General features: G+C 37.3%; 2 protein-coding genes across 3 annotated transcripts; one reads left to right on the top strand and one right to left on the bottom strand.

The window, feature by feature from the left end:
- Positions 1-439: 439 nt before the first annotated feature.
- On the bottom strand, positions 440-16,529 carry ZBTB49 (zinc finger and BTB domain containing 49). The gene is made up of 8 exons (XM_015862796.2): positions 16,436-16,529; positions 15,293-15,462; positions 12,626-13,731; positions 8,571-8,617; positions 5,504-5,577; positions 4,716-4,798; positions 4,465-4,626; positions 440-2,295 (listed from the first exon to the last, which is right to left on the bottom strand). The coding sequence occupies exons 2-8, from the start codon at positions 15,442-15,444 to the stop codon at positions 1,622-1,624; spliced, it is 2,298 nt and encodes a 765-aa protein (XP_015718282.1). The 5' UTR covers positions 15,445-15,462; positions 16,436-16,529; the 3' UTR covers positions 440-1,621.
- LYAR (Ly1 antibody reactive) lies at positions 16,507-23,278 on the top strand. Of its 2 annotated transcripts, XM_032444253.1 has the most exons (9): positions 16,507-16,601; positions 16,693-16,865; positions 18,045-18,159; positions 18,262-18,369; positions 19,530-19,613; positions 20,296-20,641; positions 20,868-20,966; positions 21,721-21,806; positions 22,099-23,278. In XM_032444253.1, the coding sequence occupies exons 2-9, from the start codon at positions 16,744-16,746 to the stop codon at positions 22,231-22,233; spliced, it is 1,095 nt and encodes a 364-aa protein (XP_032300144.1). In that variant the 5' UTR covers positions 16,507-16,601; positions 16,693-16,743; the 3' UTR covers positions 22,234-23,278. The 2 variants fall into 2 exon arrangements, with proteins under 2 accessions (XP_032300144.1, XP_015718283.1); XM_015862797.2 differs by having other exon boundaries at positions 16,529-16,865.
- Positions 23,279-25,783: the final 2,505 nt, after the last annotated feature.

Genomic DNA, 25,783 nt, shown 5'->3' with positions numbered 1-25,783 from the left:
TAGGAAATGACAGGTACGTACTTCAAACAGACTTTTCAGCCTATGAATGAACTTCAGAAAATAGGTTAGTACAGAGATATTGTCCTTTCAGAAACAGCAGTATCTAAATTATGTTCTACTGTAAAGCCTGACAGCACGATGCTAAAACTTGGACAGAATGGAAGAAGTTAAACCAGCAGGGACAAGCAGCCAAAAAATGCAGATCTGTACTGAAAATGAACACAACCATTCAACGCAGCAAAGCAGTGAAGGCCTGTAAGCAAAGTTTTTATCATTCATCCAATTAATTAGCAGATGTTTTACACAAATTCACTGAAATGCAAGGCAATTTACTGGTGCACTGACTGCACTTATTTTATATTCCCATCAGAACTGTAAAGATACTTAGAACAGATGGAATTATGTTATTGGAAAGCTTGTATAGAAAGATGAAACACAGTGAGCAATTAAGGTACAACGTAAAACATTGCCCCTTTATTCAAATTAAGTTAGCATCTCCTGATCTTGATCTTCATTGTACAAATAATCTTCTATGCAAAATAGCTTATAAAATACTAAAAAAGACTTTATTGTAAAAAAAATAAACTTTCTAGATATACAGTTACTTTGCACTATCACAAATATTATCCAGTATTTAACATTTAATCTTAATGTCACAATACTCAAGTCATGTAAACTGATGGTCCTACTGGTAAGAAAACTACTTTTCAAACCCAAGTTCACAAGGGATTTGATCGACATTTTCCACCTGTCACATCTACAAGGGCTGCTCTGAAAGTAATGCCTCCTATTTTATGATACCAGCCTTCTGACATCAGATGACGGCAGTATGGCAGCAGGGGTTGAATCTTCACATCGATATTCCATTACATTTTGTTGCTATGTGATAGATGGCAGCAAAATGGCGTCTGACATGGAAGTGTGTATGAAGCGAAGGTGTGCTGCTGCCTTCCTCCATGAGGAAAAAATTAAACCTATTTCCATTTGTTGACAATTGCTGAACATACATGGAGACCATACAGCGGATGTGAGCACAGTATAGTAGTGAGTGGTGCATTTTAGCTGTGGCAACAGTGATGTGAAAGGCAGGCCACGTTCCAGACATTCACATAGACAGCTAATACTAAAACAAAAAGTCCTTAGTAGCTGGGAACTTGTTTGCTCACTCTATCATATCGTGCACTTGTGCTCTTTGTGCCTGTTGTAGTTTCCATGGCAAGTAAGAGGAGGCATTACTTTGGGAGCAACCTATGTATATCCTCACATCATTCTGATGGCCTGCATTTGAACTGCAGTCATATAATGCAATTAGACATTAGCCCCTCCTCTCCTCCTTAAATTATCAGATTTAAAGAAATAGTTAAATAGTAAATTTTAGTACATCAGCTACATAGTGTAGTCACAGAACACAGATCCTTAAAACTAGAACTGAACTTTGCTGAGCAGCAGTGTAAAGGCAGCCTACTCTATATTCTGGGCACGTACCTTGATTTCTACCAGTACTCAAGCTAGTGGGTTTAAAAACTAGCTCAGACTTCTTTACACTGCAGTGTAATCATAATACAGACATATCTATTGCATGAAATGCCTTAACGAAACTTTGATGTAGTTGTTCGACCGTTCACTGTTCCAGTTCACTTTCATTCTGCAAGGTCTTCATAGCTAAACCCCATAGTGTCATGCTAGAGAAGAACGGTCCTTCAGTATTCTTGTATGCAACAGATGTTGTTCGACTGCCTAGTGGATCATTACAATGACTGTCCAAACTGACCATAGAGGAACGAATCATGGAAATGTTATCAGACTCTAATGTTTCTTCTGCAGAAGATCCATCTACATCTGCATAAGCATATGGTGGTGGTGGTGGAGTTTGCTGTGTCTGAGCTTTCGGGAGTTTAGCTGAATCCACATTCAATTTCTGCTGGTTCGCTGAGTCATGATGTTGAATCATCGATCGCAGCTTACAGTAAGAATCTGCAGAACTGCCAAATTCAGTTGAATTCGCAGTTGGACGAACGGGAAATTTAACTGACACCGGTAACAACGTGACAGACATTTCTTGGCCGAAAGAGTCAGAGCTCTGAGATTTGTCAAGATCAGACGTTTCAATCCCTTGAGTAAATTCATCTAGAGAGTTTGGACCTTCATCAGTGGCTTTGCAATGCATTTTTTTGTGCCTCCGTAAAACAGCAGAGCGAGTGAAGCATTTGTTACAAGTTTCACAGGTATAGGGCTTTTCTCCTGTATGCGTCCGCACATGTCTACGCAGGTCACCAGAGCCTGCAAAACATTTCCCTACGAGACAGAAGAGATAACATTATGATTTTGTTCTTAATACAGGTACATAAAAAAAGCCCTAATTAGAGAAAGGATCAAGTGATGAGCTATAGTACATCCCAGTTGCGATACTTTTATTTAGGGTTTCTTCTATTTTTACAAATCAATTACTTGTTTCTTCTCCTTGAACTGATTTTCTGTCTCTTGTTTCCAGTGCTTTACTTTTTCTCTCCAGAGAAAGAAATATCCATTCATATTTGAAAACTGTGAGCATTCTCAATCTGTTTCAATCTTTACGATGGGGGAAAAAAAACTGTAAAATGAAGATCAATAGGATTCCTCTGCCTGGTAAAGCATCATGCTTCTAATTATATTTTTCCAGCTAGAACTACATCATAGAAAGTAATGATTTGTTCGTTAGAAAGTAGCTATTGTTAAAATGCTCATAAAGTCAGCTTTTCTGTTAACTGTAAGCCAGCATAATTGTACAGCATAGGAAGTTCTGCACGAATGTGCGGAAGAACTTCTTTACAGTGAGGGTGATGGAGCACTGGAACAGGCTGCCCAGGGAGGTGGTGGAGTCTCCTTCTCTGGAGATATTTAAGATTCCTGCCTGCGGACGCCTTCCTGTGTACATGGTGTAGGGAGCCTGGCTTGTGGCAGGGGGTTGGACTCGATGATCTCTAGAGGTCCCTTCCAACCCCTACAATTCTGTGATTCTGTGATCACACATTAAAAACTATTTTTAATTGCTGTAAATAATAAAATACAATAAAATAGCAAACTGTTTGCCTGCGTTACGAACCACAGGCTCGAATAACTCAACTACCATATTGTAATTAAAAACAAAAAAGACCAAGGGTGAACCAAGGCAAAGCGCAGAAGCACAATAGAATGAGGAAGCATTAATTTCCAGAATATGATTCAGACATCTCATGTTCTTTGGAAGAATAAAAATAACCTGGTACCTCCTTGTGATTTTCTCATTTCGCCTCAGATAAAGATTACTTCGTTTTGAATGGACAGATACCAACCAAAACCAACTGTGTTATCTGAAAGCCCAGTGAAATTGCAGTCTGTTTTTGGCATACTTTTCATTCTACTGCTTTCTTTACTTTTTTTTCCTTCAGAAGAGCCATTAAGCAGTAGAAGTTAAGATTACACATTACTGGAATATTACATGTGCATTTTTGCTTCTGTAAATGATTTCATAACCCTTGATCAGACCTTTGTGCATTTCTAGCTCTCAGATTACCTGGCTAAAACAGAAAAAATGATTAAAAAACAACTAGGAGACAAGAGGAAAATAAATCGGCTTAAATAATAGCAAAGCAAAGGTTTGTTTATTCTTTCACATCCTGCACGTCTGTATTTCCTCCCACTGATGCAAGATCTAATAATTACAGCTTTTGTTGCTGCCTCAGGACATCACCAATAAAACATACCACAGTTAGACATTATCATATGATAAGTACCTTCCTCCAAAGCTGATTCCTCAAAACATGGAAGAAATTATATTAATAAAGTACTTAAGGGCAGAAAGGTAAGTAGCCTGCAAGATGCTAAGTAATATATGAGATATGGGCAGACTGCAATATCTCTGAACCATGTTATACTAGGATGAATCATCGATTAAAGAGCAATTCTCAAACCATTTGGAAGTAAAATCTAGCCAGCCGATTTTGAAAATGGATGTTCTCTGGTGTGAGGCTTTGATCAAGTTTGGATTCTATCCCAGAAGTTGAAGCAAAGTTGCAAAATGTTACTATCAATTCTATGACTGACTCCAGTTAAACCTCAACAGCATTCAAATGGCCTAATAAAAAAGAGAAAGGAAGGAAGATTCCAGTGATAGCCAAGTGCTGCTAAACCAAGCTTTCACTTAGAAAATTAAAACATTTTTGAAGCAGGCAGTATCAGTATTTCCATGGCAAACATACACATGTTGATTCCCTATTCCTTTTCTGCATCCTTCAACTAAAATTCACTTTTGAACTTACGGTAGTTGCAAAAGTTCAGTGCACCAGAAGATTTACTATGGAAGATGCAAGACAGAAGATTTTGTTAGAAATTTTTGCCATGTAGTATTTCGATTTACAATCATTTTAGTTGCTATTCTGTTGACACTGCGAACGTTTCTTATTTAAAAAACTAAGATATATCAAGCCTATGCACAGTAAATCTTACCACATGCTGAACAGCTGTATGGTCTCTCTCCAGTATGTCTAATTCTGTGCTTTACTAATTTTCGTTGCATGTTGAATGATTTCCCACATTCATCACAGGTGAACACTTTATCTGCAGTATGAGTCTTTTTGTGCTCCTTTAAATTACTGAAGTTACTGAATCCTAGAAAAATACGACAGACAAAGTCTAAAATGACTTCTCACATTTCAATCAAAAGACCTTAAGAGGCACAAGCTTCAGTTCTTACCTACCTCTGCCACAGATATCACACAGATGAGGCTTTTCTCCAGAATGAATGATAATGTGACGCTGAACATCACCAGAAGCAGCAAATCTGTAACAGAATATATAAATTGTGTAACTGGGTTTACAAGATCCTTTATTCTCCTAAACTGAGTATCATATGGGAATCAAATATAATAAATACATGGTGTTCTGAAGAAAAAAAATATCTAAACCACAGATGCCTAAATTAATATATTTAAAACAAACATTTTGAAGTTGGCAATGCATATTTAAATTTATGCTTGAAGAAAGAAAAAAAACCCCGAACCTCCCTAAATGTTATTAACTTGCTCCACTTAACATAGTCTGAAGTACTAATAACATTCCTAAATCAGTGTTCTTTTCCACCTGTTAGCAGAAGGAACAAATATCTATCAAGGTCCCATATTGTGCAAGTCTCATATAATGGAATAAAAATGATATGGTCAAGTAATGAAAACAGAAACTGATGTTAAGGTACAGAAAGGCATGATTTACTGTGTGTCAGACTGTTCAAAATACATACAGCAGTATATAAATCCTTAACTAAAGATGACAACATAAGTTATATAGGGCCATAGACCATACATGTAGTGACAAGCTTATCTTACTAATGAGACCTGCAACAAGTGGCTTACATACTTTAGTATATAAACCCAATGTCTTCTAACAAAATTTAGCAGCAGCTCTTGGCCCTTCCTTTATCACAACAACTAAAGAAAACACAAACAAGTTTTAACATGGTAACTTTACTGGAATTAACAATTCTACTCACCTTTTCCCACAGATCTCACAGATGTAAGGCTTTTCACCAGAATGTCGACGTAAATGAGTCTGGAGATTACCTGCCTGAAGGGACAGTAATTTAGCATTTAACTTCCAGTACCTCATCATTACTAATAGTCCAAATTGCTTATGTACGCAATTATATATTGACATGAACAGAGAAAAATAGCCTGGAACCTAACATTCAGGAAAACAGATTCAGCTATAAATAAAAATGATACTAACTAGATAGCAATCAAGAAGAAAATTTACTAGTAATATGGCTTATGCTTGTCTCATTTTCCCTGACCTACTAACAAAACACTGTTATAACAGGATGCCTGAATTCACCGAGCAGGAGGTAAAGAAAAGTAGTAAACATTTTCCTATCCATAAAAGACTTCAGAGCTAAGTGCTCAATAATTTCTTCCTACTCCTTTAGAGAAGGAATATAAATTACCTTTAACAATCAATCTCTCTAATCACAGCTTATGATATACAGAACAGAAATACTGTAGACACACATGCAAGACAGTACTAAAAGAATGAACGCACACCCTGAGAGAACGTTCTTTAACCCCATCAGGCAGATATTGAAATGGAAACAGAGCAGCATTGGTTGCCTATTTCTGTAGGAGATAATGGATTGAATTGACTTCTCCAAGAAGTAATTTGCACTCTGCAAAGACTGAGGATTATTGGAGAGGTGCTTTTGAGAGCAGCATGCAAGAGACAGAATCCTAACCTTTATCCATGACACCAAACAAAATATGACAAAGGCATGTGATATTCTGGATTAGGAGAGAGTCTGAGTATGAAGTGCAACAGACACTTTTGGTCCTGAATAGAAGTATTCAACAGACAGCAGCAAGCAGATCTATTTCTTAACTGTAATGCTGTATCACTTGCTAATGAGGATATAAGTTTGCTATTCACTGTTCCAAGACAATACCAAAAAGTAATAAAAAATTAGTACCTTGTCTTCTTCCTAAGCCTGTAAGACTGCACAACCTTGGCTAAAGCACAATATGCCATCCAAATGAAAAGGTGTAAGGGAACTTCTGTGTGGATTTCAGTGAAAGAAAATGTTTAGAATAATGATCTTACTTCCTCATAAGTTCAGAGATTGGAGAAGATACACTAGACTTGCTCCATTTGCAAGTGGCATGCTTTTAAAGAGAAGGAACTAACGCCTCTCAGCTCCCAAAAGGAGCTTTGCAGGAGGCAGTGAGGAAGTAAGATAGGATATCCTGGATCACGAGGAAGAGGAGGACCACATTGCAACATATTGCTTACTAGTAGGGAGAAAGTAGGCCTGGTCATTCAAAAGAACCCTGTCTCTCAAAAAATTATTTGTGCCTATTCCACGTTAAGAGCTGCAGTTTTAATTTTCCCTGCTTTCTTCAGTTTCTGTTTCACATTCCACCAAACGGAACATCATTCCAGCTTAATTAAACAGGAGCTGACATACCAAACACTAGAACTGCATTGTCTCCAAAGCCCAGAACATGAAAGCTTAAATAAGAAAAGCATTACTGTCTCTGTGTCTGTAGGCTGAGAAGTTGAAAAAAGAACGAGATCAGAGGAGGCCTTTTCAGCAAAAAATAGATAGTAATTATCCTCAAATCTTATTTTGGTCTTGATTATTTGCATGATTCAGAAGCAAGTACCTCAGAAGTATGCAAGCTCCTATTTACAACAACAAGAGTAACACACAGACTAAAAGCTATGGCTCATACTCTGAAGTTTACAGATGCCAGTGTATCTTCAGATAAAAATGGTAACAGAAAGGGTAGGGAAGTCCTATAAAAGCACTTAATTAAAAGGTAGAAAGGTGTTTTTTTTCATTCTAAATTAAAGAGAAAAAATGCCTGTTGACTTACAGTCTGCCATATACACTGCATAAGTGAAGCTTTTTCATTCCCTCTTTCCCCAAGGTAAAGATCTAAAGTACAGGAAACCACCATGTATGCCAGAAGTGCTTTTACAGGAATTTGTGGATACCCATTTTTTTTAACAAGTGACTATTCAGCCATTAAAATGCAGGAAAAGGTAAATTTTTCTGGCTAACAAGCAGACCCAGATTAGATCAGAATAGCTTGATAATAGCTTGCTCACTGGATGCAGTATATATTTAGTTCCAGAACAGACTGCAACTGCATCAGATACATGGATCAAAGAAGCCTCCTGATCAGCTCTAAAACTGGAGCCAGAGAAGCAAAGCACACATGGGTGGGTGGCTAAAGACCCCACAAGTCTAATCCCTAAACCAGGACTCCTAAAAAAGATCAAATTTGATAATTATGATGCAATGTTGGAATAAAAGTACACTGTCTTCCACAGCTCAGCATGAATATTCCAAATAAGAAAACAGAAAAGAAGTGAAAATATTGGAAGCACAAGACAACTGGGCAACTTATTTCTAGAATCAGAAATAAGTTGTACTCAGAACAGTAAACAAGCATTGCAGGGCAAGTTAAGACAACTATAGTGTAGGCCCTGTGTGTAAATAGGGAATTTCATGAGAATTTTGTTAAAAGTTCTGAGTTTTGTAACTTCAGATAGACTATGCTGTACTTATTTATAGAAGAAAATGGAGCCCAATGATAGAGACACTCATTTTTCTAGATGATTCAGAAAAATCTACTTAATTTAGGTCACATATGAAGATTAAATTGCAATGAGCATACAATGTATTATAAGAAATGTTCATGTTTTCTAGACACTTATGTAAAAATGCTACTCAGAGATGATTCCTAAACACAAGGCAACAGCACAATCTGAGAACGAAAGTTCTCACTTATTTCAAATAGGCTGTGACTCCATATAGACAAATGTTCATTTGAAGATAAAATACATAACAGGTATCTACTGAGAGCAGACAGAATCAAAGGTACAAAACGCGTCAAAGACATCTAAAGCACTTAACATGTTATTTTCAGATAAGATGTTTAAATATTTTATCTCTGAAGTCTAAGCAAAAAGTATCTAATCTACAGGCACAAAACCAAGTTTATTTTTTAGAATCAGAACATTTAATTTTCAAAGGTCAGTACTAAAATATAAAATATTCCCACCTGTGAGAAGTGTTTCCCACAAATGTTACATTCAAAAGGTTTTTCACCTAAAAGAAGAAACAGAACACAGAACTTCTAATAGCTGCAGCAGAACAGAAATGCTTCAAATTTGTACACTTCCTTTTAAAGTGATTAACGTCAAAGTAAAAATATCCCCCAAAGGACACTTACCCGTATAACTAAGGGGAAATTTAAGAAGGAAGTACAGCTTTTACCATGAAGCTTTTTAAGGCAGGCTTCTTAGAAACAGAATTTATATTTCAAACTAAATAGAAGAGTTTTGATACTAACAGGAGTGCTCTGTATTTTTTTGTTAATATTTTTTTTCCAGATGAAAGATGTACCATACCATCAGGAACAGAACAGATTTCTACTACAACAGCAGCCATGGAAAGTGCACCAGCCCTCTCTTTAAAAAGAATATAGAACACAGAGAAGCTAATTTGGAAGGATTCCATTTTCTCTGCTCATTGAGTACCTTACAATTCCAATCAGCACACAGACATTCACTGACCTCAAATGTATATTTATCTTTCAGTTTGTGTAAGAGTACATGATCATTAACTTAATATTTCTGAAGTTGTGTATCTAAAACTTGTATTCTTGAAACTACCCACTCCAGTATTTGATAATAAGTTGATGTTCCATCTAGAATTGTGACTGTGTCAAACTTCAGGTATTTCCAGAAGGAAATCAGTCTATACATTTTTTATTTGTGTATTTTAATATGCATTATGCAGATTTTCCAGAACACCTCTTGTCCATTTGCAGTCTTATTTTCCAGCAAGTACTCTCTGCACTGTGATTCTTCCTCCATCCTCAGAAGTGTTACAAGTACCATCTGCAATATCCAGGTGCTGAGGTTCTACTTTCCATCACCGCTGACATGTGATATCATTTCAGCATCAAGGACCAAATGCAACTGCCTCAGATTTAAAATCATAGAGCAAACATAGTTATATTGCTTCACATACAGACAGCAGTCTTCTAGTTACATGAAAAACTTAGTCTAAATTTATCTTTTCTACTTACTGAAAAATGGAAAGTTTCAAGAGAGCTTTTATCCAAACGTAAGATAAAATAAACCAATAACTCAACAATAAAGAGCAGAGAGTCTTGATTTTATTATCACTCTAAATATACAAACTCTGGCAATTTGGAGGGCTTCCGACAGCCATAAAAGCATTGAGGTAATTTGGAATGGAACACAAAAAACTGGAAGGGATAAGGTAGGAGTAAAAGGCTCAAATTCCTTGTAGTAATTGTTGTAGTCTGTATGCATTTCCATTAGGAATGTACCAATGCACACTCTCTTTGTTTCAAAGAAATTAATAGTTTTCTTTTTTCCATGATAAAGATAGAACAAAAAGGGTTGGTTTGTTAAAGAAACATCCAGCCAGTTTTCAGAGAGCATTTCTATACCTGCATAAAACTCCAAACAACCAGGCATATCAGGCACCTACTGCAAGAACAAATGCTAGCAGCAATGCTAGACTACTGAGTGCTGTAGCATCTCCCAGGTAATGTGCGGATAATGGCTTCCTAGGCTGTGTTACCAGGAGGGCAGCTAATAAGCTGAAGATGATTCTCCTCTGCTTGTCACCACTGAGACCGTACCTGGAGCCTTAAGAAGGCAAACAGGAAATCTTACTGCTGTCTACAGCCATCTAATAGGAGGATTGATGAAACCAGATACTTTTAGAGGTAAGACACAGGGCAACAGAGACGAGTTAGATTATCAGATACAGGAAAAGATTCTTTACTCCATAGGGTGGTGAACACTGGCGCCACTTTCCTGGAGAGGCTGTGGAAATCTCTGCCCATGAGGATACTATAAACTTGACTAGATGAGGCCTTGAACAAAACAGCCTAACCTAATTTCACCTGCTTTGAGCAGAGCATTTGGATCAGATGACTTGCAGGAGGATTCTTCTAACCTAAACCTTGTGTCTGTCATTAAACTCCAAACTAAAGACCTGAAAAAAAATCTGAGGCCAACACTTATTTCCCCAAAGACCAATGATGAATCAACAGCAGAAGAGAAATCTGGGGAGAGAGAGGAAAGCAATTGAACTAAAACTGACAATGTTTAAACAAACATCCAGGAGATTTCTTAACCCTTGTACTGCTTTCTGTTTTTTATCTTCTGTTATATCCTTCTTGTTCAACACTGCAATGTGAAATAATGATATAGTGCTCAGTAGTGAGGTCAGAGCTCCATAGCAGAATGACAGCAGCAGTGTTCCTGAACAGAACACACAGGTTAGGAGCTTTTTTTTTTCCCACTAGGAATGTGAGAGACATGTAGTTCTACCACAGAAGTCATACTAATTAAAATATATTACAAGATTCAGACAAGTCAAATCTAATAGACTCTACTTCACTGATATGCAGCTGTGTCTACAGAAACAAGTTTTGAAACATTTCTATCAGGAACCCTAAAGCGATTCTATATAAAGTTTAGTTCCCAGTCCATTCCCTTAACATTTAAGTTACAACGCAGTACACAAGGATCAAAGTTAACTTTACACCTTCTCAAATTATACAGTTTACCAGACTCAGAAGCATACAATAACACAAGTCAGTTGTACAAGCAATGCACTCTTAAAACAATCAAGAAGTCTAATGGACACCAGAATTCACAAAATCTAGATTCTTCCCAATATTAAGATACCTAAGGGCAAATTATAACACATTTCTCACAGTTGCAGTCTCTCTCCCACATTTATTCCCTTGCAAAAACCCACATTTTACCAACTTCAGAGTCTTTCCCTCAGTTGGGACTCCTCTAGATGCTCTATCTTCTATCTGACCACCTATTCTCCTGAAATTTATAAGACTTTAAAATATACTTGGTAATGTCAGTTTAATTCAACAACAGATTCAAAATACAAGATGAAGAAAGAGAGGATGAAGATAAAACACATGCAACAGTTTCATGGGAGAACAATAACAAAGTATTACTAGTAACATACACATGCAGATGAACTCAAAGACACTGAGTAAAAACTTGAAAAGACCAATGGAAACTGTTCATATTTTCAGGTTCTTTTCTACTAATAACATGGATAAATAAATTCATGGTGCTCAGGATTAATTAATAAAAGCAATTAGTGTCTGCTAAGAGGGACTCATTTATTGTCAAGGTAGCAATACCTTCCATGCTTGTTTGCAAAGAGATGTTTATCTGACAAGACCTAGAGAGATGCATCTGTGTATTTAATTTGGGGAAAGAGAAGGGCAAAAATTATTTGACAGTACTGATTGAGAACAACGATGTCTCAAGGACGTGGAATCAATGGTGTTACTTGACTAGCTACGATATCTTTAAAAATTCCCTTTAAAAAGCATTCCTAGTTGTAGAAATAAAATAGAATATGCTAATTCAACTGAACAAACAAACAAATTAATTTGAAATTAGACTCAGTCTTGTTTTTCACTAAAATAAAAACGTACTTACATCTATGATAGGTATAAAATAATATTACCTATAAGTATTTAAAACAAAACAAGTTCAAAATTTCCTTTCATTCTGCAGCTTACTTGTTTACAGGAGTATTATTTTTTAGATAAATATGAAAGAATATATTTTACAGATGACTATCAAGCTCTGATAAGTTTTATTTTACAAGGGATAAATGACACTGAAGAAAAAACTGCAGTTGCCTAGAACTCTTATAACATTTCCTTCTACTCATGTGCACTTTTGTTGTTTTCTGCCTTAAGACTTCGAGACAACCTGACTCTCTTAAAGTAATGGCAATGTCACGGGTTAATTAATATTTTCATTAAAATAATACACAACACTCCTTGAAAAAGAGCCCTGGAAACAAACACAAGGCAGGAATCTTCAACACAATAAAAACTCTAAACTGAACTAGACTCAGTCTTACAGTCTTTATTACTACACAATTATTCATTGAAAATAAAAATTAAAACAAATGAACAAACCCTTTGAAAACATACCCTGAACCAACATTTCTGATTCAAGAGATACAAGACATTCTCCTCAATCCAAATATTTGGTCTGCAGACCAAGTTATCAGTAACTGTACCTGTATGAGACCTTTTATGGAGCTCCAGGTTGCTTGGATGTTTGAAAGCCTTCCCACATAATTCACAAGTATATTGCCTTTGTGACTGAGGAGTCTGTGACTGTCCTTCTTGTTCCAAAGGACCTTGAGATCTTTCACTGTCAACAGTTTGTTCAAAATTCTCAGAATTCACTGAGTCATCAGCTTCTTTTTCTTCAGTAACTCTGACATCCGTCACATCCATGGTACTTTCATTTACAGATTCATTTACTTGTGTTATTCTGCTGTCATCTCCTTTAGGCTCTGGGGGTTGCTCTGCAGATTTCTGAGATCTTAGAAAATTCAGCTTTTTGAGGTGTACGGCCTTTTTCAGCCTCATCTGTTTGGTGGGCTGCAACAACACACTTTCCGCATCTTGTTCTGGAGTAACTTGATTCAAGGGCTGAACCAGAAAGTTTGACGGTAAATGTTCAGACGTTTCCAGAATACATTCAGAGTGACTGACAGGACAAGAATTACTCTGTACCGTGTTTATTTCTGTAGATGTATTGTAAGAAAAGGACTGTTCCGCTACCCTCTCATTATTAGAGCAAGCATTTTGTTTATAGAACTGTTTGCTGTAAAAGTTGCGCAGTTTGTAATAGTAATTTGGTTGTTTAAAGGGAAGTTCTGTACAGTTGCCATCTAAGGAGTTGTGGGACTGCTTCTGTATATCACCCGAAGGTGTGTGAAGATTAACAGACTGTGATGCATGGGAATGGTGGTCAGCCAAGACTTTGTTAGCTTGTGTGTCGGATGAACATTCTTGTAATAAGTTTGTTCCATAACTGTCATTGGTACAACTAGTATCTGCAGTCAAACTATTCTGCAGGGAAAATACACTATTACAAGGCATATTGGTTGTTTGCTCTATGGCTGAAGAAGACTTTAAGAAGGTGTGGCAAATATTCAGCACATTTTGCACTTGAAGACACTGTGCAATATCCAACATAGCTTGTACATTGTCCTGACTAAGATCCAGATGGGAGGTATACATGAAGTCCAAGATCTGGCCTATCCCACCTACATTTTTAATGTCCAAATGAAAGACATCATTCTTCTGGCCTGAAGAATTCTGAAAAAGGGTCCTGGTAAAATAAGGCAAATGTTCAAACACACAAATAATACACAACACTTTTGTAGGAAAAAGAACAATTACATATACACACACAGACACCTCAAACAGAATGCCTGGTATGAATAAAAAACTTGTGCTATATGGTCTTAGCAAATTTGTTGTGGTTTTGCAGATGAACTTCTCAAAACTGCTCAAATATTTGTTTCATGCTATTACCCCTATACTATTACACTTAAAGTACAAATTAAAGCAGAAGGTTATTTTTATCCTACACTCACAGTTTCTTCTCAATGCTCTTTAAAAATCTGGTGCAGGTATGTACTTATGGACTGTTTGCAATAGTCAATGGACCCAGAATGGTGTCCATTGGATACAGGATAAGACAGACCCCAAAGTCAGCAAAATTACTCTCTTCTGGCAATCAAGTTTGTCTACCAACCATTATCAGTGAACCTTACTAAAGATGGTTCATCAGTCCTTTTTTCTGCAAGTAGACAAGAGGATGGTGATAATAAACAAAACAGCAATTCAATAGAAAGCATCAGAGCTGTAGCTTTTCATATGCATGACCAGTCCTATATTGAGCAGCTTGGCCCTGCCTCAGCCAGGACCCTCACATTAAAAGTCCCTAGTCTCTACTTTGACAGTCTCCCAGTAAATGATGAAGTATATACCATCTTTTTGGGCTAGCTCACAAATTAGGTTTGCTGGGCATAACATCAATGAGCAGGGAATCTTACACAAAAGGAAGTTGAGGTTTAATGAAAAGCAGTTTTGGAAGCATCCTTGAATCCAGCTGGTCCTATCCTCATCCTTACATGCTAATCTGATGTGTCAGCACTCACTTTTTTCATTAATCTAGCCGGTACTAAGTGAATTAAAATTAAATACATAAATAATAAATAATAATCAAAATTTAAATATAAATTGGCAGTCAAGCTTTTGAAATGTTTCAAGAAGCAAGGTTAGAAAAACAACCTGCCACATCTACCAACAGCTTACTCATAAAGTATGGTAAACACTACAATTAGTGATCCAGAATCCTATGAAAGGATCTCCTGCGAAATCAACAGTGGGTGGGCTATAGTGAGAGGAGAAAAACAGTGATGTTGCTTTATGAGCTACCTGTATGCTTTAAAACACGTTTTGTCTCTCAGACAATTTCTTCTATGCAGAGGTTCAGTATTACCTATGGAATCAAATTTTGTTTCGGACACCACCAAACAGAAATAGATAACATGAATTGTTTCTGTCTGGTTCAGCTCACATTCAGTACTACGCCCCATGTACATAGATGTCTTTGCATACTGAAATACTGACTGCAGAATTTCATGCCAGAATCCATTGTATGAAGCAATGTAAGCAACTAAAGAACAAAAAAACTCCAAACTCAAACACTGTAGTAGTTACTTATTCATATCCAGACATTAAACTAGGACAGCCTCTGTTTTTAATAAGGTAAAATTCTTGATGTAGGTTCACCACTTCTCAGGTAAAACTTCAAACAACAATATTTAGTTTTTGTTTTTTGTTTTTGTTTTTTTTAAACAGAAGAAATTTCTGCCACGTACCTGAAATACTGACTAAAAGCAGCTAACACATTTTTGTGTGCTTTGAAGCAGACACCTTTCACCACCAACATGCAGTCACAGAGAAGACCCTGAATGCGTTGCTCGTGTAGCTGCTGGAGTAGATGACAACTGTGGCTAGCAACAGTGTCCATGCTAGAAAGTCACATTACCTACAACAAAATAAAACGCTAAAATGAATTTTAACTGTCAACTCGCAAAATGAATTGAGAACATGAGAACATTTGCACCGTTCTTTATCTCCTAAAGGAAACACCAGTTTAGACTTGTTATGTGAGCTCTGAAGACATTTCACAGCATCACTCACCAGTAGAAATACAGCAGCAGTTACAGAAAATATTGATTTCAATGAAGTATTTATTACAACAAAAAAGCTTCTGCAAAGATGTTCAAGCAGTGCTGCAAATATACTCATCTCTCTATCTACAGGAAACGCACTGCCAGCAATTTTAACAAGGTCATTATATCAGACCTATAAAACAGTAAGATTTGTATAGAACAGCCTCAGTTGCTTCTGGGCAGGGAGAACTCCGGATCAACACAGTATCACATTCACTGCTGTTAACAGCTAAGCATGTTTCTCACAGACCAGGTTAAAGTCTTTTAATTAACAAATAAAGCAGAAAAAAAAATCAAAATGCTTAAATGTGAGAAGAGCGCAGTTATCCCCATTTTCAGTTCTGATGAAGGGTTACAGTTCCCCATTTTAACACACTCCACTACCACACGTTTCCTTTCCATATTCAAGGGACATTGCACTGTACTTCATCCCTCTCCTTCATCTTTTTTTACCAGGCTTTAAAACAAACTAACCACACCTTTTGCTTGCCTCCCCCCGAACGCTTCACAAGGCCCTCAGCAACCCACGAATTCGGGCTTTCTCAGCAGCCAGATGTCTCGGTTTCCCTGAAGAATCATAGAATTACCCAGGTTGGAAAAGACCTTGAAGATCATCAAGTCCAACCGCAGTCTAACCATAGTACCCTAAGAAGGACACCCACGCAGAGCTACTCTCAAGCAAGAGCAGCTCACTGAGGGAGCAGCACACAGAGGGGACAGCGGAGAGCGGCACAGCCTGACAGACAACCAAGGCCATGCCCCAGCCCAGCTCATCCCGGCACTTACCGGCCGCAGTCACCGCGCAGCTCCATCCCATCATCAGCCCCACGCTCAGCCTCCACCCTCCGCTTCCGACGTCGCTCCTTCCGCTTCCGCTCTCTCTACGGCCCCGGACAGGCGGAAGCGGCAGCCGAGGCGGGTGCACGTGTGGCTGCGGTTGGCAGCAGTTGCGGTGAGGGGGAGTTAAACGGGTTAAACGGGGGAGATAAGAGTTAGAGTGCTTCTTTCTAATGGTGACAGCGGGGATCTCTTTGTCTCGCCAGGGGAGGAAAGAGATCGGCCCCATCCCATAGCAGCTGCTGACCCTCACCGCCATGGTCGTCTTCACGTGCAACGCGTGCGGGGAATCCGTGAAGAAAACGCAGGTTGAAAAGCACGTGAATGTTTGCAGGCACTGTGAGTGCCTGTCCTGCATGGACTGCGGCAAGGATTTCTGGTAGGTGGATGATGGCAAAGCTGCCCTGTTTGCTCCTCAGCACTTGTCCCACATCAAAGGTTCACTGTCAGCCCTTTCGAAGGGGAGTAAACTCTTGGAAAGGGCTGACAATAGCAGGACTAGGGGAAATGGTTTTAAGTTGAAAGAGGGAAGATTTAGTTTGGATGTCAGGGGAAGTTCTTCACTAGGAGAGTGGTTAGGCCCTGGAACAGGCTGCCCAGGGAGGTTGTGGATGCCCCGTCCTTGGAGGTGTTCAAGACCAGGTTGGACGGGGCCCTGGGCAACCTGATCTAGTAAAGGTGTATGTTTGGTGGCCCTGCCAGGCAGGGGGGTTGGAACTACATGATCCTTGAGGTCCCTTCCAACCCGGGTCATTCTGTGGTTCTGTGAACACTGTGGCACTGCACTCACTTATCCAGAGCATCCTTGTGCATCTCAGATCTCACCTGGACATCAGTATCAGACTGACAAGTGTCAGATAGCATTGATGTTGTTGCTGAGAAGACCATCAGCAGTAGACAAAGGTGTCTTTGGTACTGAGTGTATATATTAAGACCAGTTCTGCAGAGTAGATGCTGCTTCTGGTCATTGCTAGAGGTTATGTGAGGTTGGCAGTAACATCCAGAATTGTGAATTTGCCACTTTTCATAACTTAGAAGACAGTAGTGCTAGTATCTGCTTTTTAAATATGGATGTATGAATTTGCAGAAGAAAGTAAGCTCATCCTCAAATAATCACAAAGTTATAGAATGGCTTAGGTTGGAAGGGACCTTAAATATCATTCAGTTCCTGCCCCCTGCCATGGTTGCCAGCTGCTAGATCAGGCACCACATCAAGTTGCTCAGGGTCCCATCCAACCTGGCCTTGAACACCTCCAGGGATGGAGCATCCAGAGCTTCTGTTTATCTCCCTCAGTCCTTTATCAACAAAAAAGTTGTTATTCATTTCTTTTTGAGAGGCCACACACGTTGGTCAGAACTGCATTACTGCATGAGTGTATCCCCATTCAATTTAAGCAGTCTTACAAGGTGGTACTTTAACCATGTTGAACTTTTATCATATAAGCGTTGACAGTATTGAGGCTTAAACAACAGATGCTGTTACTTCAATGTGTTGGTTACTGAGTCTGTTTGGAGGACTGAGCACTTCAGTGAACTACGGTTGAAAATCTGTGTTCAGGGGTGATGACTATAAGGACCATGTGAAGTGTGTAACTGAAGATGAGAAGTATGGAGGAAAAGATTTTGAAGCCAAAACTAGTAAAGGAGATGCTAAACAACAGGAGTGGCTTCAGGTAAGGTGTATACTGATATAATAAGTAACTCTTGGTTGTTGAACTGACTGTGGGTTACTGAAGCTGTTCGTCACTGATTTCATCCTGGTTTTCTTCATTCAGAAAATTCACGAAGTAATGAAGAAACCCAATATAAACCCTAAGGTGCGAAACATTCTGGAGCAAATGCGTTCCTTTGGTAATATTCCAAGGAAAAAAGTAAAATTTCAGGTATGTTTTAAGAGCTTTGTAGTAATTGTACTTTAAAAATAGACTTTCCCAGCGTCACTCTCTTTCAAGAAAGGTGGGACAAATTGTTTTATTTTGAGCATCAGGAAGTGGATGATGTTATGGACAAGTTTTAAATAGGAGGTGTTTCTAAATTATTTCTCATTTCATAAAAGGTGTCTAAATGCAGTTTGTCTAACTGCAGTTTTAATTATTCATTAGGCCAGAGACTCACAAAGTTGTCTCCCAGACTTAGGGATTAAGATTGGATGTGTAGGCTTGTACTGTTTGTTATAGGGAGTTTTCCTGTTGATTAGCATTCTGATTCCCCCTCCCACACAGAGTACTTGATTGTTCTGTGCTTCCCAACCACAGCAGACTCCAAATGCTTTATGTGGTATCTGTAAAGAATTACAAGTTGGCCTTTCCTCCACTTCATTTTGTGTCTCAATTTGTAAAGCTGAGAGAAAATCATGACTGCTTCTAGGTGATTCAGATAGGATGTAATAGAACTGGTGTGAAATTGCTGCCAGAGCCAGCCAGAAGGTTAGACTAGTTTGACAAAATTAACCAAAATGTTCTAAGCCAAGGAAGTTCCATTTTCAAGAAGCTTTCTTCTTTTTGGTAAGATATTGCATTGAAAGATCAAGTTTTTGCAGTACATTATTCCAGTTTACCAGTGAAGCCTTTCCAGGTGTCCCTAAAGGATTATTTGTCTGTAGTGAAACAAAGAACAGATCCTTAATATTTTGGCTCATACCAACAATCAGAAGGTTTACTAGCTCTGTTCAAAAGCTTGAGGATATCATTTTCTGTATCATTCTGAATCATTGAATCACAAAGTTGGAAAGGACCTACAGGATCATGTAGTCCAACCGTCCTCCCATTACCGTTGCTAACACAATTGATCTCATCTGGATTATTGTTGGTGAGGCAATTGACAGGCATGGCATAGACTTTTAACTATATGCTACACAAAACAAATTAGCGTTGGGTTTTAAGGGATTCGTAGAGGATAAACATCGAACCAGATATTCATCATGCAAAATAACAAAATTCTTAAATTTAAGAATGAATTATATGGTAGTGAGGAGAAGAAAAAAGGAAAAGGAGGCACGCTTTTTAAAGTTATTGGGATTGTGTTCGTTTTCTTTCCTGCACAGAACTGGATGAAGAACAGTTTGAGAGTTACTGACAGCACTTTGCAAAATCAGGTGTGGGATATTTTTTCTGAAGCAAATGGAGATGTAAGTTAATTTAAGATAATAATAAATAAGAGGTATAACGCTGTACAACAGCAGTGCATTAAAAAAAATGTTTATCTTCAGAAATCAAAGCTTTTTGTTACCTGTAACTTGATTAATTTTAGCAAATATATCTTAAAAAAATATACAGACTCTATACTGACTCTAATCTGCACATTCCTTCTTCCTTGTATTCCGATAATGCAACTAATTATTAATAGCAGTGTTTCGGAATTATGTCTTTGCCTGCTAAATATAGTGTTTCAGTTTAGGATGTACATAATGTTTTGTATCATCATGTTTATGTTTTCTGGCATTCACATCAATTGTGCCCTTAGAAATTCCAATACTGCATTTTAAATGCCTTGAGAATGGAGTTTTTAAACATGTATCCATGCAACAAGTGCACCATTTATTACATAGAGCAAAATATACTGTAAAACAAAGCAAAACAAATAAAACCAAGCCAAATATTTTTTTACATGATAACATTTCTTCTGTGATGTCGAGGTTATTAGCAGTTAACAGAAGAATCAAGCCATAGAGTTTACTACTGGTGTTACCTTGTGTAGTAAGCTTGGCTGAATTCAGGATAGTGGTGTATTTCAGAAATGGTGTAGTGCAAAATAGCTGAATTAACAATTAAGGAATGTCAAAAATTGTAATTCTCTGTCTCTCAAAATAGGTGGCAGGTAAAAAAGAACCTGACAAACCACAACAGAAGGATGTAGTACAGTCTGCAGATAATGGGCAAAAAGCAGTGGCGGAAGAAAATGAAGTTACAGATGGTGAAGCCAAGCAGAAAAAGAGTAAGAAAGAAAGAAAAGAAGAGAGACAAAAGAACAATAAGAAGGAGAAAAAAGATCTGAAATTAGAAAATCAGCCTGTGAGCTCAGAAACTAAAAAGAATAAGAAGTCCAAAAAACAGAAGGAGAGCTCGGAGAATGAATTTGAAATGAATGGAAATGGCCATCAGAATGAGATTGAAGAGGAAACCAATGTCAGGAAACGCAAACATAAACATGTAGAAGGTATCTATCCTACTTACTCTATTATTGTTTCCAGACCTTTGCCAGTGCCTAAAAGATCAATAATCTACTTCAGTGGAATTTGTAAAAGTAATGAATGTTAAATACACAGATTTTACAGAACATGAACATCCTAACAAATAGAAGCTTATGTTAACAAGAATAGAAATTTGCTCCCCATGGAACTTCTAGTTTTATCACTTTTTCTGTGTGTGCATTTCACCTCTAGAGGAACCCTGTATCACAAAAAAGAGAATGAAAACTGAAAGCGTGTCAGAAGACATGGAAACAGAGAACACCAATGGCGATGAAGAAACTCTTGGAAAAGGTAAAGATATTCTGAAGGGGAAAATTTAGATGGTTACAAAACTGTGTTACAAAAGATCTCGTGCAGAATATGATGCTTTTGCAGAAAGCTGTGAAGTAAGTTCTGCCTCAATCATAACATTCACTTATCTGTTCCAGAGGAAGAAGCCTGTGCTACACTTTACACCTAGTTCTGCATTCTTATGTTAATTCTGTGCTGGCAGCCTCTAGCTACACTTAATTTCATCAGACTTTGAGGAATCTGGAATATTTGTTTCACCACATTAGGTTTCTTCCCTGCTGCCATACACCTGAGGCAGCACAGAGGAAAAATGATAGCAGCTTTGTATCTGTGTTGTCTTTTAAATCACCATTTTTTATAATTGAATCATAAATTCGAGTTTATATCTGTGTTTGACTTGGTTTGTTCTTAGATATGCCAAGGCACTTCACTATCTTTGAGGGATGTCTGTCCTTGAACATGCAGATTGTGTATTATGTAGTGGTTTCTGGTTTATAGCTGAAACTCAGGAGCTAAGTGAAAGCCATCTTGACCCTAACTACTCATGTTGCACAATGGTTCTTCATGGACATCCAATTAAAATATTCAGGAACAGCCTACCTGACTTTATACTTAAGACATTCTGCTGTTGTAAAGTCAGTAGGATAACAGAGAACCATGATGGCAGCTGAACTGGTTCTAAAAGAAGAAGTTTGAAGGTTCCTACCACAAGATCTGGTAAACTTACATTTTTATATGCCTAATTATTTTCTAGGTAAATTCAACTGGAAAGGAACCATCAAAGCTGTTCTGAAACAGGCTCCAGACAATGAAATTTCAATTAAAAAACTAAGGAAAAAGGTACAGTGCACTATCTTTTTTTTTAGGTTCTAAGTCTTCTTTGCTCTTGAGTTTTGTTTTCCTGTAGTGCTGAAGCTTGTAAAATCCTGTTCCTGTCAAAAATGTTTGATGTTTCTTAGCAGAACATGACTAGAACTAGACTCATTCTTTAGAACTCAGTAGAATACAGAGGCAAGTTCTGCAAACGCGTAGCGTAGCAGTTTCTGTACTACTTTTAATACAGTAACATGATTGTATTACAGCTTTAACTGGATCTTTACTAACTCAGAGCTGTTCCTCTTTCTTTGTGCAGGTTATAGCTCAGTACTATGCAGTAGCTGGTGATCATCACAAATCAGAAGAGGATATTCTAGTTACGTTTAATAAGAAAGTGAACAACAATCCCAAATTTAAAGTTTTAAAGGACAAAGTGAAACTTGTGAAATAATTTTTCATACTTTCCATAATGTTTGCAGTGCAGACTGAGTCAAATTCTGCTGTCAAGTGGACAGACATCATGTATTGGTCTCAATTTTAATTGTTTGCATATGAGAGTTCAGAATTTAAGTCGGGACTCCTTTTTCTAGATTTATTGCAGAATATTTTAGGAGTGCTGCATATCTGTTTTCAGATCTTTTATAATTTTTAAGGAAAATGTATATTTTTTTGTACAAGTTTTAAGAGGCATTGAAAATAGTAGGCAACAGATATATAAAATTCTTCCAGTAATGGATTTAATTGATAGGCATGAATGTCTGTCAGGACCACAGTTGTGTGGCTTTTTGTAGAAACTACTGTAAGATCAATAGGATTTTCATATTCAAAACCTCAACATGGAAAAATGTTTTGTTATGATCCAGTTAAAAATGGTATGATTGATAGTTTCTTTATGCACTGTAGCTTGTATACACAGGCTTTAATGACCTCTTAATTTTATGTTGTGAAGTGCATAACTACAATGTCTGTAAAATTTATGTTTTTAAGATTGCACGTTCAGTGAAAATCTAAAGACTGTTACCTGTATGTGCATAGCTACTTAGTGTTATAATTAGTATTGCAACTGACTGTAAGTGATCTCACTTATACTAAAAATTGACCAGTGAAATAAATGACTGTAAAGCACTACCTTGAATGTATTAAATCTTATCAGTTTATAATTGTACTGAAAAAAGGAACAAACCAACTGAGAAGAAATTTGTGCATGAAATCCACAGACTATACATAATTTCTTGTATTACAGTCACCAAAAAATTTTAAAAGGCAGAAATCTTAATTAAAATACTCAAATTTGTAAAACTGCTGGATTTATTAGAAGTATGAAAATGTTAAATGTCTGGGTCCAGTTTTTTTGAGTACATATTTGTCTTGTTTATAAGAAAAAAATACAATAGAAGTCCATAAAAAGTTTCTTTCTTCACTAAGTGCTTGTTTGCCAGTTCATGAGAATGGCTTTGGATGTATGTGAATAAAATTTATTTACAACCCTGGGAAAACTGAGAAGTTCTTTCAATGCTTTTCAAAAGCTATTTTTTATTTTTATTTATTTATTTTAATGTAGGAAAGGACAGAAGACTAAAGTGAATACACTCCCATTAATCTTTTCACTGTTTATTGTACTATAAATATGGATGTCAGACAGAGATATTAAGTAGTTTTGTTGGAGTAATTGTTAGAGGTTTTAACTATTGTTTAAAATTTGTTCCAAGTTAAGCCATTTTTTTAGTATCTTCCAAAGATTAAAAGTTGTTTTATTGACCATGCAAACGTTGACCATGTGGTGGTGACTACACTGACCATGTTGTTGACCATAACAAATATCCAACAAGCGTATACAAATGACAGACATGTATAAAACTGAGATATGGAATATCATATCAGAATGACAATACGCACCAGCTGAGCAGGATTTGCCCATTTTCCTACAGTAACTTGTGATTCTTAATGCTTGAAATGCCTGATTTCCACTGGGTGCTGACATGCCTGTATTAGTATTGCCTATGTGGGACTGTAAATTCGACTTTTGCATCTGATTCTTCTCTCCCTTAAAGGGCAAAGAAGCACAAGCTACTTATTGGCCGACATGGAGGAAATTAACGCCTCCTCATTGATAGTCACTAGCAGGGAGTCTACTATCATCCTGTTACATTAGTATTTCTTCATTATATATCTTTATAGCAATATCACCTTTTCACTGTCTGTTGGCAGAAAGAAAGGGAGGGAGGAAGAATAGGCTTTGCAAACTTGTATGCTTTTCCTTATGAGTATTGCTGGAAGTGGTACCGTATGGTAGAGGAGACTGTGTCCCTAAAGATCACTTGAAATGCTAAAGTCCATGCACAGCTGCATTACTGACACACAGCTCAACATTAACAATAATAATAAAAAAAGAAATCAATATTTTTTCATTAGACAAGAGATTCCTCAGAGGTCTGAACGTGGCTTTTTTACTTAAAACACATTCAAGATTCAGTTTACTACTTGCAGGTAACAATGTTTCTATCTAACTGAAATTACCCTCTTAATAATTACCAGTTTAATGGTCATCATTTCAGAGGGGGGGATACTCCCTTGTATCCCATTCAGAATATTTCACCAAGACATAAAAACAGTAAGACCTTCCTACTTTTATCTCAAAAATGATTAATCAATGTATTGACTGATTTGTTTGTTTGTTTCAATCCCAGTGGTCTGTTACAAGGAAGTTACATACCTACAGTCATATTGGCAATGTTAGCAGTCACAATAAATTGATGAGAAACCATCAGATATCAGTAACGTAGCATTACAGAATGTTTAAGAATATTCTGTTTGCTGATTTTCTAAACAGCATAACTTATCTCCATAAGGAAGCATGCTTTATCACTAGAATTTTCCTTCCTAAAATATTGTATTGGAGATCGAATGTCTTTGGATGAGTGAGAAAGATGGAAGTGCTGTTGATCAGAAAATGAATTGTTTAAAGTCGGTGGCTTTCTTGGTTAAGTGTAGCATCAGAATTTAAGCAGGGATTTTAATTGCTGAAAAGAAGAAAGCTTCAAAGGATGTCTACTTGTTTGTTGTACTCAGCACTCCACCATACGGGTGCATTAGAGTATTTCATTCTCCTTTCTCCCTGTGAAAAAAGATCCTCCCACCTGGTGCTCTAATCTGATTGCATCAGTACAATGCAGTTGGAGCCCAACATGAGTACAGGCTTATAACTGATGACCACACGATACATTTTCCATTTGGAAACTTTTAAAGCTGTAATGCTCACCCTTATTAAGGAAATGAGAGAGCAAGTATTAAACTTTTTGTGCAAGATAAGCAAAAAAAAAAAAGTATATAGTTCCATACATTGGGCTGTGTTCACAGGTCACAAGATATCTCAATATATTTAACATTTATCCCTTTCTTCTCCTGGTTTAGCTTTCAAGGAAAAAACAAAACCAAAAACCCACAAGAATAAGCCCTCTAAGTTTCTTTTCTGCTCCGTCAGCCAAGAAAAGCAGCATATTGTGTTCCCCATTAGTTCTTTTCCAGGAAGTGTTATTTTATATTTAATACTAAATTTCACTTGGAGCAGAGGAAGTTTCAGTGGTAACTGTTCTTTGCACTTGATGAGATACAACTCCTTTTGCACCTGTAACCTACTGCTTTTCTTTGTACCTGTTGAGATATAATTCCTTTTGCACCTGTGTTCTCATGCTTTTATATTCTCACAGGCTGAAACAACCTGAAGAACATATTTTGTTTCATTTCTGTCTCCAGTTTATTCCAGATGACGTGGAACAGCCATTTCTCCTAACAGACTGTATACTTTGATCTTCTGATTTGAGATTTGAAACAGAAATTTCTCTTGATGCTCCTCTGAAATTACCTCAGAAGCAAAATGATTCACTTTGTACAGAATTTGTTTTATAGTTCCTGAAATGTCTTGAAAGCAGCAGGACAACAGAAATTGTGTCTCTGTGTGCCTACCCACTAATCAGGTAGAATGCATTACTACTAAACAGCAC

This window comes from Coturnix japonica, chromosome 4 (assembly GCF_001577835.2).
Source record: "Coturnix japonica isolate 7356 chromosome 4, Coturnix japonica 2.1, whole genome shotgun sequence".
Lineage (NCBI taxonomy): Eukaryota > Metazoa > Chordata > Aves > Galliformes > Phasianidae > Coturnix > Coturnix japonica.
This window is presented reverse-complemented; position numbering and strand designations above follow the sequence as displayed.

Excerpts from the sequence above, each read along its gene's own strand:
- ZBTB49 (XM_015862796.2), bottom strand. The coding sequence starts at position 15,444 with ATGGACACTGTTGCTAGCCACAGTTGTCATCTACTCCAGCAGCTACAC. Across the intron at positions 4,799-5,503 it reads TGTGAGATCTGTGGGAAAAG|ATTTGCTGCTTCTGGTGATG; the intron begins GTGAGTAGAATT and ends ATTCTGTTACAG. Across the intron at positions 4,627-4,715 it reads GTGTGATATCTGTGGCAGAG|GATTCAGTAACTTCAGTAAT; the intron begins GTAGGTAAGAAC and ends GTATTTTTCTAG.
- LYAR (XM_032444253.1), top strand. The coding sequence starts at position 16,744 with ATGGTCGTCTTCACGTGCAACGCGTGCGGGGAATCCGTGAAGAAAACG. Across the intron at positions 16,866-18,044 it reads GACTGCGGCAAGGATTTCTG|GGGTGATGACTATAAGGACC; the intron begins GTAGGTGGATGA and ends ATCTGTGTTCAG. Across the intron at positions 18,160-18,261 it reads AACAACAGGAGTGGCTTCAG|AAAATTCACGAAGTAATGAA; the intron begins GTAAGGTGTATA and ends TTCTTCATTCAG.